The sequence below is a fragment of the Lissotriton vulgaris genome, chromosome 7 (assembly GCF_964263255.1).
Source record: "Lissotriton vulgaris chromosome 7, aLisVul1.2, whole genome shotgun sequence".
Lineage (NCBI taxonomy): Eukaryota > Metazoa > Chordata > Amphibia > Caudata > Salamandridae > Lissotriton > Lissotriton vulgaris.
Window position 1 is genome coordinate 578,129,517 of NC_141695.1, and position 12,555 is coordinate 578,142,071.

General features: G+C 47.8%; 1 protein-coding gene across 5 annotated transcripts in view; it reads left to right on the top strand.

Annotated features, from left to right (window-relative positions):
- The window catches only part of TNRC6C (trinucleotide repeat containing adaptor 6C), a 948,409-nt gene that overhangs the window by 447,497 nt on the left and 488,357 nt on the right, over positions 1 to 12,555 (top strand). For all 5 annotated transcript variants that reach the window (XM_086930670.1, XM_086930667.1, XM_086930666.1 and 2 more), the window contains one exon: positions 8,242 to 8,322. In XM_086930670.1, the coding sequence (XP_086786796.1) occupies positions 8,242 to 8,322 (81 nt within the window). The remainder of the gene's footprint in view (positions 1 to 8,241; positions 8,323 to 12,555) is intronic.

A 12,555-nucleotide genomic window follows, 5' to 3' on the forward strand; every position in this document is an offset into this window, starting at 1 on the left:
TGTCTATGTGTAATTACTATGAAAGTTTGCGGGTCAAGTCTGGTATCCGAGGGAAATAAAAAAGGTTAGGAATCTGTGGTTATTATTTAAAGTCACTACCAGAAAAGGCGTTACAAAAGATAATGGAAAGGGAAGACCACTCGGTCCCCCCGAACGTATGGATGGGTGCCCCGATCCCCCTGGGAAACCATTTTGGGCGGGGGGCGTGGTTCGGCTGGTATGCCCAAAGCGGCGTAGCCGGAGCACGCCCTTTCCCGCCCAGGAGGGGTTGTCCTAGACACCCGCCTGGAAGACCGCGCCCAGTGGGCGTACCTGAGGAGGGTCCCCGCCCTCCCGCAGACGGATAAATAGAGCGGGAATCCGAAGAAGCGTCCTCTTGTTCCTGTGCTCTGAAGGCTGCACCACTCGTTGCTCGTGAGCCCTCGACGGAACAAGCGGCAATTTTGAGAGCTTGTAATCTTGTTGTTTTTCTTTCAGTACCAGGAGTGCGAAGGATCTGGGACCTCGTCGATCGACTAGAGCAGATTATTCGGAGCTATGGCCGGCAAGAAAGCAGGAAAACAAACCGAGCTGGAGAAAGTTCTCCGCACCTTGTCGAACCGAATGGCGATCATGGACCGCAAATTGGGTAAGGTGGATTCAATCGGTCGAGGTTTGGCCGAGGTCAAGAAACAGTTAGCGGCACAGAACAATCCCTCGGGCCGTCTGAAGAAGGTGATAAGCCCGGCCTTGCCGGGGGTCGGCCCGAGGGTAGGGGGAAACGTAGCAAGAGGAGGGTGGTTCCCGGGGATGATCAGGTCCCGGAGGTGCCCCCAGCTGCTCCCATCACGCCGGCGGACAGCCCGGTACCGATTCCGGATATAGGCTTGCCAATTCCTTTGGTAATTACCCTGGTTAATGATGATCAAATGCCCCCAGAACTGGCCATCCAGTTAGCGGCAGTATTGCCCTGGCTCAAGAAGAAAGCAGGAGGGGCAGTGGCTGCGGGGGATCCGGCCGAGGAAGCTAGACTAATAATCGAGCAGTTACGGCAGTCGAGAGAAGCCGGGACGGCGAATGTTCCTTTTGTTCCCCCACAGGTGGCGCCAGGAGTACCTACGGTTAGCCGGGAAAAGACAGCAGACACGACGGTTGAACCCGGTAAGCACCCATTGCCAATGGTAGGGGAAGGTTCAGTGCCCTCAAGGCGCGAAAGGGTGGCCCAGCACATCCCAGCGGCCACAAAGGAAATGATATGGGGGGAAAAATATGTGAATATGTTTTCATTGCTGACCGACCATCGCGAGATGGAATATGCAAAGACCCAGAAAGATTTATGGCACCCCAGTGTATGGCGGGCCAAGATGGCGGAATTTAGGGTCGACGAGACCGTAGCAAACTGGGTGAAGGCCTTTTCGATATTTACGGCAGTAATGGGGGAACGGAAGCCGGAAGTGATGACCGAGTTGTCCTGTTATCAGAATAGGATTATGGATTTTTATACCATGTATGGGGGGGATGAGTGGAAAGGCTATGACATGCAATTCCGAAAAGCTAAAGAGTTTGATGCAACTTTGACCTGGGACTGCCTCGACACGGTTTTGTGGCACAAGCAGCTCTTGCCTGGTTCGGCAGGTACGTCCTCGCCGGGCGGGAGCGGGCCGGGGACAGTTCGCCAAAAGCCTGCGCTGCCCTTTCGAGCAGGTGCCGGTGGGAAATTTCAGCCCAAGACCGGCGGAAATGGCGGCAAGCGGGGTGTTTGTTGGGGCTTCAACAGAGGCAACTGTAACAGGCCCCAGGGAACATGTAGGTTCAGGCATGCGTGTGCGGGCTGTGGGAACTCCTCACACCCGGAGAGTAGCTGTAGATCAAAGAACGGTGGAACGGGAGGAAAAGGGGGGTCTAAGCAAGAGTGAGGTGATGCTTGGGAAACGATTGCCTTCACCTGTCGACATCATGGCTCTGACTCCCTGGTTGAACAAATACCCTGATCATGTATCTGCCGGGGTTTTGAGGAATGGATTCCTATATGGCTTCAACATCCCGGCGGGAGATTTTCGGGGGGACTCCTTTTGTAAAAATCAGTTATCTGTCCAACACAACCCAGGCGTAGGAGCAAGGAAGATTTCCAAAGAAGTCAGCTTGGGGCGGGTGGCGGGGCCTTTTCCATGCCCCGCCGGTGGCGGATTTCGTGTGTTCACCGCTAGGACTGGTTCCAAAGAAAGACCCAGGGGAGTTTAGACTCATTCACAACCTGTCGGCTCCAAGGGGCTCCTCGGTGAATGAAGCCATTGATCCGGATGTTTGTTCGGTTCGGTACGCATCGTTTGACAATGCCGTTACCCTATTGAATCATCTGGGCCCCGGTGCGCTGATGGCAAAATCGGACATCGAATCGGCATTCAGGTTGCTCCCGGTACACCCGCGTGACCAGCGGTTGCTAGGTTTTGCGTTCCAAGGGAGTTATTACATGGATAAATGCATGCCTATGGGTTGCTCCATTTCTTGTGCTTATTTTGAGATGTTCAGCTGTTTTTTAGAGTGGGCATTCACCGAGGCCACAGGGCATAGGCACGTAATGCACTATCTAGATGACTTCCTGTTCTTAGGACCGGCCGGCAATACGAAATGTGCACAGGCGCTGCGGGACTTCTGCATCCTCATGCGGGAGTTCGGGGTCCCATTGGCACCAGGTAAGACGGTTGGACCATCTACTTCACTGGAGTTTCTGGGAATTGAGCTCGATTCTGTGGAAGGATGTTTCCGTTTACCAATGGATAAGGTGGCCAAGTTTAGGGCTTTTTTAACGCAATGCCTGGACAAGGAGAAAGTGACCCTGCACCAGTTACAGCAAACAGTGGGTCAGCTTAACTTTGCCTTAAGAGTGATACCGATGGCCCGCCCCTTCTCACGCTCTATTGCACAAGCTGTGGTTGGCCTCAAGGAGGGACACCACCGTACGAGACTGTCGGCAGAGGTTCGCCAGGATATGAGCATTTGGTTGGCATTTCTGGCGGACTTCAACGGTCGAGTAGTGTGGAACAAACCACCAGCATCGTCTAACGAACTGGGTTTGTGGACCGATTCAGCTGGGAGTGTGGGATTTGGCGCCATCTTTGGTAACCAATGGTCAGCGCAAGTATGGCCAGCGTGGTGGCACTCCAGCTGCCTGACAGGTAACATTGGGTTCTTGGAGCTGTTTCCCATTTGGGTTGCTCTGATGGCATGGCCAAACGACTTTAGGGACCGCTCAGTGGTGTTTTGGTCTGACAATATGACTGTGGTTGAGTGCATTAATCAGCAGGCAGCCCGCTGCAAGTGGATCTTGAGATTGTTAAAAGAAATTGTTTTACGTTGCATGAAATTGAATGTACAGTTCAGGGCAAAACATGTGCCGGGTGTACTGAATAATGCAGCTGATGCACTCTCTCGTTCACACATGCAGGCTTTCAGGGGCTATCTACCCACAGCGGACATAGTGGCGGCACCGTTCCCCGAAGCGCTATGGCTAATCGGTGCCCCGGATTACAAGACCTCGTGGCAGCCAGCTTAGCTCCCAGGACAAGGAAGGCTTACGAAGGAGCGTTTCGTTCCTACTGCACATTTTTGGGTCCGACAGGGAGACAGAGCTGGGGTCAGGAGGAATCCTTCCTGGGGTTCCTGGTAGCGCTGCATAGAGAAGGCCGATCAGCGGCAACGGCCAATAGACATAGGGCGGCCATTTCGTTCATGGCACAGCTACACGGCATAAGGGACCCGACGGGTTCCTTTTTAGTCAGGAAGGCGCTCCGCGGCTGGCAACGCCTCGAGGGGCGCAAACAAGATACGAGGCGCCCGATTGGCTTAGAAAGATTTCTCTGCTCTTAGCAAAGCTGGATGAGACGTGCTCCTCCCCTTCCGAAGCAGTCCTGTTCCGGGCAGCTTTCGCCTTGGCATTCCATGGGGCTATGCGGGTAAGCGAACTCGTGGTGAGGAACAAGAAGGATATGGAGGGAGGCTTGTGCAGGGATCACGTACGAATAAGGGGTGATTCGATGCTAATCTCGATAGCCAGGTCCAAGACAGACCAGGGAGCTATGGGAGATAGTGTTGTTGTGCAGCGAGCACGAGGGTCCCCCACTTGTCCGATAAAGTGTTTAGAGGAATACTTGGCACAGAGGACGGCTACATGGGGAGGGAGCCTGCTTAGGCACAATGATGGCACCCCTCTGACGAGATTTCAGTTTCAGAGGGTGCTAGCACTTACAATCGCTGCCGCGGGCATGGACCCGTGCGATTTTGGGACCCACTCATTTAGGATAGGGGCTGCTACTGAGGCTACGGCCCGGGGTCAGGGTGCGGAGGAGGTGAAACAGCTAGGCCGTTGGTCCTCGAATTGCTTCAAACGGTATGTGCGATTGCACATGTTGTAAAGGCCAATTGACATGCACTCACGCTTCTTGTCTTTTGTTTGAATTACAGTTTCGCAAGCCTGTCACGCGGGGCGGAATTGGGAGTCGACCCAACATCAGGAGACCAGCGGTCGAGAATCACAGACTGGAGAACGAGTGGTATGGGTCGTGGGCCACTCATATGTGAGGCGCGCCGGGGACGTATTCAAGGCAGGTGACGCGATTCACGCATCTGGGGAATACGGGTACAGAGTGTCCTTCCATGGGAATGGTGGCCTCTGTTTTGACCAATTTCAATCGTTTCTGGAGGGTCTTTTAGGGCGGCAAAGGTCACCGCCATCTGTAGTCCTAGTACACCTGGGGGGCAATGACTTATTGAAGCTGGGAAGACGAGTGTTATTAGAACACATTTTGTCGGCAGTTAGCTGGTTGGCTAAGAGACTCCCGGGGTGCACGATTGCCTGGTCCCACATGATCCCCAGGAAGATTTGGCGGGGGGGTCTCTCAGTGTCCGCGTTGAACCACTCGGTGAAGAGGGTCAACAATAAGATTGGGAAATTGTTTCGCTCAGCGCAGTTGCATAGCATTCCCCACGGGTGTATTCGGGGTGATCACATGTATCTGAATGATGGGGTTCACCTGTCCAGGGAGGGGAATGATTTACTCATAGGAGACTTCATAGCATGGCTAAGGGGTTTGAGGAAGCATGACTTTAGGAGGAGTGGGGGGCCGGATAGTCGGTCAACTATCCGGCCTGTGGCGGTAAGGTCATGATCAGTGAGCAGTAATTTCAAGGTCCCTAGAGGGGGGCGCCACCCAGAATGGATGGGAGCGCCCGGGGGGAGGCGGCCATTGGCCCCTTCCACGGGGAGGCGGCACCCACTAAGGATGGGTAGCCTAGGGGGAGACGGCCATAGGCCCCTCCCAGGGGGGGGAGACGGCTAGATGCCCCTCCTACGAATTTCCCGGGGGCCGGATATCCGCTCCGGCGGAAGAGAGTGTGGGGATGGGGGGGGGTGAGGGGGGGTGAGTCCACGCTGTCCCCCTACAGATACCTCACACGGGAACTCGGACGACCTTTAAGATGGCGTCGAGTGAAAGGGGGCCCCCACGACAAGGGAAGTTACAGTTGGCAATGAGGGTAAAGTCCTCTGCGCATGCGCCACTCACACCGTGAGGGCGGGATTTTGGTAGTAGGGATCTGACACCGGTTAAGATCTTGCAGTTGGCCCTTAATGCTAGGATTTACAATTTTAATTTAGAATGTATGCATTTTCAGGGTGCTAGACTCGGCTAGGAAACCTTTGTATTAGAGATCTGTTAAGGTTAGCCAAAGAACATGTCTTCATCAAAATGTAATGAAAGTAAAATTGTACATAATTCATGAAACGTTTTAATTTAATGTTTTAAATTTTGTTTCATATTTTAATAAATACGGCCGGGGGGGTAACTCCCCCCCGCCTTCCAAAAGTTCAAACCTGTGTCTGTCTCCTCCCATTGGGAATTGGTGTTGGGAGGGGGTGGCGGGCATCCTGGCCATATAGAAAGGGAAGACCACTCGGTCCCCCCGAACGTATGGATGGGTGCCCCGATCCCCCCGGGAAAGCATTTTGGGCGGGGGGGCGTGGTTCGGCTGGTATGCCCAAAGCGGCGTAGCCGGAGCACGCCCTTTCCCGCCCAGGAGGGGTTGTCCTAGACACCCGCCTGGAAGACCGCGCCCAGTGGGCGTACCTGAGGAGGGTCCCCGCCCTCCCGCAGACGGATAAATAGAGCAGGAATCCGAAGAAGCGTCCTCTTGTTCCTGTGCTCTGAAGGCTGCACCACTCGTTGCTCGTGAGCCCTCGACGGAACAAGCGGCAATTTTGACCCACCCACCAGCCCCTGTTGCAATGTTAGTTTGAATAAAGTATTTGTGGATGATATCCGATTGTATTAAAGAGATGCAGTCACGTTTTCAGTATTTATGTATGCCTTGAATTAAAAGATGTCTATAGGCCTTTTTTTCCTTTGTAGATAAGTAAAGGAGTGTCTTCTGCTTTAGGACTTTTTCCCTTTGTAGAAATGTAAAGTTGATGACTCGTCTGTCAGAGTAGGCGAATTTTTTCTTCCCTTAGTAGGTAAAACAACTGTCGTATTTATTTTTTGGTCGGGCGGTAAGGTCATGATCGGTGAGCAGTAATTTCAAGGTCCCTAGAGGGGGGCGCCACCCAGAATGGATGGGAGCGCCCGGGGGGAGGTGGCCATTGGCCCCTTCCACGGGGAGGCGGCACCCACTAAGGATGGGTCGCCTAGGGGGAGACGGCCATAGGCCCCTCCCAGGGGGGAGACGGCTAGATGCCCCTCCTACGAATTTCCTGGGGGCCGGATATCCGCTCCGGCGGAAGAGAGTGTGGGGATGGGGGGGGGGAGTCCACGCTGTCCTTCCTACAGATACCTCACACGGGAACTCGGACGACCTTTAAGATGGCGTCGAGTGAAAGGGGGCCCCCACGACAAGGGAAGTTACAGTTGGCAATGAGGGTAAAGTCCTCTGCGCATGCGCCACTCACACCGTGAAGGCGGGATTTTGGTAGTAGGGATCTGACACCGGTTAAGATCTTGCAGTTGGCCCTTAATGCTAGGATTTACAATTTTAATTTAGAATGTATGCATTTTCAGGATGCTAGACTCGGCTAGGAAACCTTTGTGTTAGAGATCTGTTAAGGTTAGCCAAAGAACAGGTCTTCATCAAAATGTAATGAAAGTAAAATTGTACATAATTCATGAAACGTTTTAATTTAATGTTTTAAATTTTGTTTCATATTTTAATAAATATGGCCGGGGGGTAACTCCCCCCGACTTCCAAAAGTTCAAACCTGTGTCTGTCTCCTCCCATTGGGAATTGGTGTTGGGAGGGGGTGGCGGGCCTCCCGGCCATAGTAACTTGTTCTTCATTCAGAGATCAAAACAAAGGGCTAATTATTGTTGCTTGTTTAATTACCATTGCTGACTTATTACTTATGTTGAGTATACATTGTTCAAACAATAAATCCGTTTCACCAGAAAACTATGTAGGTTTCCCATTGCCAGGAGTAGCCATTCCTCAACTAACTGAGCTGGAATCCCCAGGAACTCAACCTTTTCACATAAACCTCAAACATCAGTTTGTAAAGAACACTTTCTTCAAACAATGTTGACAAAGAGATGTATGCAAGTTGATTGGAGATTCCTTTCAAAATAAAGAGTACCCAAAAGATGTTATCAACGTGAAATAGTTCAGTGACTGCGGTTCATTTTGATAGTCTTTCGTTCAACATTTTAAAAGACTACTTTAAATGCAGTTTCTCTGCCATTCAATAAAATGTGTTAAATGCCTGTCAGTGTTTTAAAAGAATCAGTACTGGAGGTATAGTTAAAAACTATGGCCAAAATGCAAAAACCCTAACATTTTTAATTTAACAGTTCATTTATTGTAGAATTCAAAGCTTTGTTATTGATGATACACTTGGTAAAGGCCCACCATTTTCGCAGGGGATCTTCAGCAAAATTAAATGAAGAGATTTGCCCAAGATTATACGTAGTCTTATTGAAAAGGACAGGAGGTGACGAGTTTCTTTGATAGCAAGTGTCCTCTGAGTTTGTTTGCAGTGACAGCTGCCAAAGCAATTCACAAGCCTCTCCTTCAGAAATTAAGGCATGAAGGACCACTATGGCATGATCGGATCCCTGGCATCTCCAGAGCTTTGGCACAATGAGTGCTTGCAAATTCTCCGCCATACTGTGATCACAATGCGGACTTAAATAGAGCCTCTACAGAGCCCCTGCAGATAAGTTTTATAAATAGATCAACATGTCTCCAAAAGTTATAACTTTTATCTTTTTGTGTCTCTAGGGCATGAAGACATCATGCAAGCCAGATGAGGCATGGATCATGAATCGTCTTATCAAGCAGCTGACAGACATGGGCTTCCCAGTGAGTTGCTTCATTGTGAGGGAGCATGATATAGTGTCACTTGACATTGGGGGAACTCTCTTTTTTTTTTTTTTTTTTTTTTTGGGAGGGGAGGGGGGGTTGGGTTCTAATGGTAGAGATCAGTGTTGGATTACATTTTGTAAATGCTAGATTTTGAACTGTGATTTATTAATCTGCATCTTGCTTTCTTGCTTGAACATTTTACTACTTATTTTTTAGTGACCTTTTAGTTTTTCCAAAGCTTTACATCAGACGAGGATTCACGAACATGTTATGGTTAGCTACGTCTGATTGACCTGTTTTTTTGTTTTCTAGCTTTAGTGATGTCAGTACCAACATCCACAAACCTGACCTGACAATGTTGGGATGAGATCTAGAAGACCAGGGCCCAGATGCACAAATAATCTTTACGATCACAAACACTATGATTCTAAAAAAAATGCTTGCATAAATATAATAATACCAATTCAGGAATCATCAAACTTTTGCCAACTCCTAAAATGGGATTGCGACTCCCTACTGAGTATGTGGAAGGGGCGTGTTGTAGGTGTCCTTTCTAAATACCAAATCGATATGACAGACTCCTGGGTTAGATTGGTGACCTACGTGGCAGATTGTTAATGAAAGCTTGTTGGGGAGTAGGCAGTAGACCACTGCCACATCTCACACATACTTAGAAAAGAAAGTACTTTATTTTTTAACAAAACCCCTTTTCCTTTAAGGAAAATAGGCCTCGATAAAATACAAAAATAAAAAGTTAACTCTATTTAAAGTCAATTACGGACATGGTGGTCTGCTGACCCTAGCGCGCTACCATCCCTGTGATAGCTATCAATCTGAATGAGCCACATTTAGAGGCCTACCTCATTAATATCCATGAAGTATTTCGGATTACAACCCACTTTAAATCGGAATTTTATGAACGATTATTAATATTGGTTAGTTCATATAATTCTTTACTGATAGCAAATCGAGACTAGTTTTTTTGCAACCGGTAAATAGTACAGCTAGCCCTAGAAGTACTCAATCCATGCCAAAGATGTGTTTTATGTTTCCACAAATTCTGTGTGCCAGAAAGGGAAGGATTCTTTTGAGTGAGAAGGGGCAATGCTAGAGCAGTGCTACATAGTTCATGATGGAGAATAGAAGAAGCAGTAAGATAGAGGGTCGTCAAGAATTTTGAAGAGGTAGGAGATAACTGGATTAGATAAGGGACTGGAGTGGAATTGGGAAATGGTTAGGGGTAAAGAGTTTGTATGAGAATGCACAGATCCCAAAATGTGCAGCCTGAAAATGGGGTAGGGAAGATAAAGACTGAGTAAGCAAGACAGTAGGGATATAGAGCACCAAGAACTAGGTTTCTGAGCATTCTTCCATAAAGGTTAAGTGATAGGAACAATTTACCAACCAATGAATTAAAACTAAATTCTAGTAAACACTACTAAATTTGCATGTCAGTGGTTTTACTCTGTTACATAATCAACACAGGTTTCATCAAGTAGGGTTTGTCAGTTTCAGAATTATTTAGGAAGCAATTTGTCAAATTCCATGGGGCAAATTTCAATGCACTTAAGTTAGAAATCTGCTAGTATTTAGTGTATTGTGAATAGATGTCTGACTTTTTGCTGCTCACAAAAAACCTCAAAAGTAGATTGATGCAAATTAGTTTATACAAGATTAGTAGTTGTAGAGCACGTAATCACCCCATGGGGAGATATGTCCTTGCACTGAGAAAACTGGCCTTGTTTAGCTTAAGCAAAAGATCTAGCTAGAGAAAGTCTAAGTTTATGCAAAGATTTGTGGATTTTGACTAAATACAGCAGATCGGCTGAAGATTATCACAAGGAGTGCCAAGGTGCTTACATTCGTATTTGATAGATGGGGTGCAGCCAGTAACTTGTGTGTGACAAATGCATTTGTGTTTAAAATAGAACAGAGATTGAGCTGTAATGAGAAAGACCAGGTCTAGTTGGTCATTCATTTCTTGCAAATGTTGAAGCTTCCCAGAAATGTAGCTTGGATGCCCGAGAAAGTTGCTGTAATGTACTCTAAATAAGATATTATGCAGAAAAACTATTTTCTTGCTGCTTATTAATATTGAGGATGATCTTAACAAGTATCTTGATACAGCCCATGTAGCTCTGACTCCGTTGACTTCAGGAGTTCGAGAAATGGATTGATCAAAAAGAAAAACATTTGTAGACTGTATGTTAGGAGTCATAATAGTGATTTCAGTATATCTTGAGTCTTTACATCTCAGTTATGTTTTGCCACATTTACTTCAGGAGTCACACCTTTCATGGATGCACAATAGTGAGTATTTAAAAAATACCAAACCTTTCGCAAAACTAAGAATAGCTACTTTGGATACTTTCCAAATTAAGTAGGAGTATAGGGATTTAATAAAATGTAATATAATATACTTGAATAACACATTAAAAAGAATTATATAAACAAACATTTGTTCAGGATTAAAGAAAGAAATGAGTATATAAATAAAAATTAAAAAGCATGTATATACATTTATAAACTAGGTTTACTGAAAAGCTATGTGTTAAAAACAGAGTTATGTTTCTGGCTTACCTTGACAACCACTGAAATTCACCAGTTTTGGTATACAGTGCACACAACGCAAACCATAACTTGTCTCCCACCATTTTTTGCTCTTGGCAGTCTTCTTTAGTGTTTCATACCAAAATGGATGCTATTTTTTGCTTGGTGGGCAGAGTATCAAATCTAAAAAGTCTTTGTCCTTCAGCTTCAGAACACAATAGAATAAATATTATTTTAAAAGTCCAGGAAAAAAAAAAAATGAATTTCCCCAGATCATTTGACTCTCTATGTTAATCAGAACAAATACAAAATAATCCAGGTATGGTGAGTGGAAAGACGTACAAGTACTGTTTCATTGGAACTACAACTGAAAATGCCTGGCAGGATTTAGGATATTTTTCCTGATCATATGCAGCAAATATTACATGGTGAAACCAACACAGCTGTTTGAGGCATGTGGGCTGCTGAATTCATATCTGTGCATAGATTGCCGCCTAGTGTTGGGTCCGGATGATTGCACATTGTTGTCCTGGAAGAGTCTTCGAAGTATCACAAGATAGGTGGCTCCTCCTCTGGACTACAGTGCGCAGTGGCATCCCCTCCATCCTCAGAATGTTTTTTTCCGCCATTGGGTTCGGATGTTACTATCTTAGCTCAAGTTAGGAAAACTTTCTACAAAGCCAAAAGGCTTTCGACAGCGTCAGTATAGTTTCCTTCGGTACCGATAACTTTGCTTCGGAAGGACATCAAGGAATCTGCCGGTTTTCTTTCCATACTCGAACCGATCTTCGACCTACGATGGAAAGAAGCCCATTCAAACGGTGTCCACTTTGCAATGCAAAATACCTGCACATCGACGTCCATCCGGTGTGCAACAAGTGCCTGTCCCCGGATTACAACAAGGCCAACTGTATGGCCTGTGCCTTGTTCAGGTCGAAGAAAACTCTTCGGATTCGTCGCGCGGCTTGATTGAAGTCACAGAAATCAGCGCCTAGGCCAGTAAACATCTTCAGGACCGAATACGAGGAGGTCGTTGATCTAGAGGATCAGGGTGAACACTCGGACCCTGTTTCAAGCCATGACTCCGAGTATGACGCCGAAGATGAGGAACAATTAGAAGAGGAAGAAAACGTCGTCGATGAGGTAGGAGACGACGCAGAGGCCCTTGGGGCCGTAGAGGATAGCTCAGGCGAGGAGCTAGGCCTCACCGTCGATACGGGAGTCAGAGATAAAACACTCCATAAGGCTCAGGTCGAGGGATCGCCACAAGGCCTTACCCGAGATCTACAGACTCGTCCTATAGCCCCGCATAAAGGCCCGGCTACGGACACATATAAAGAGCCATCGGTATCAAAAATGCCATCGGTCGATCCAAAGAAATCGAAACCGAAAGCTTCGCTGCCAAAACCGAAAGTCCAGCTAACTCTGGTCGGCTCCAAGGCCTCAAACCCCTCGGAGCCGAAGAAACCAAAAAAGGACGTCGATACCGATAAATTCAAAAAGGTCGTCGAGCCGAAGATTGGGGCGCCGAAGACCCAAGTCAAGGCTATCAAACCAGCGAAGTCGGCGCCGAAGAAAGTCGGCACGTACAAAGTGCTCGACCCGAAAGAGGGGGTCGATCCTCGGTCGACGCCTGCGGCCAAGACAAAGACCGGCTCCAAGGACCCTGTCGAGTCGACG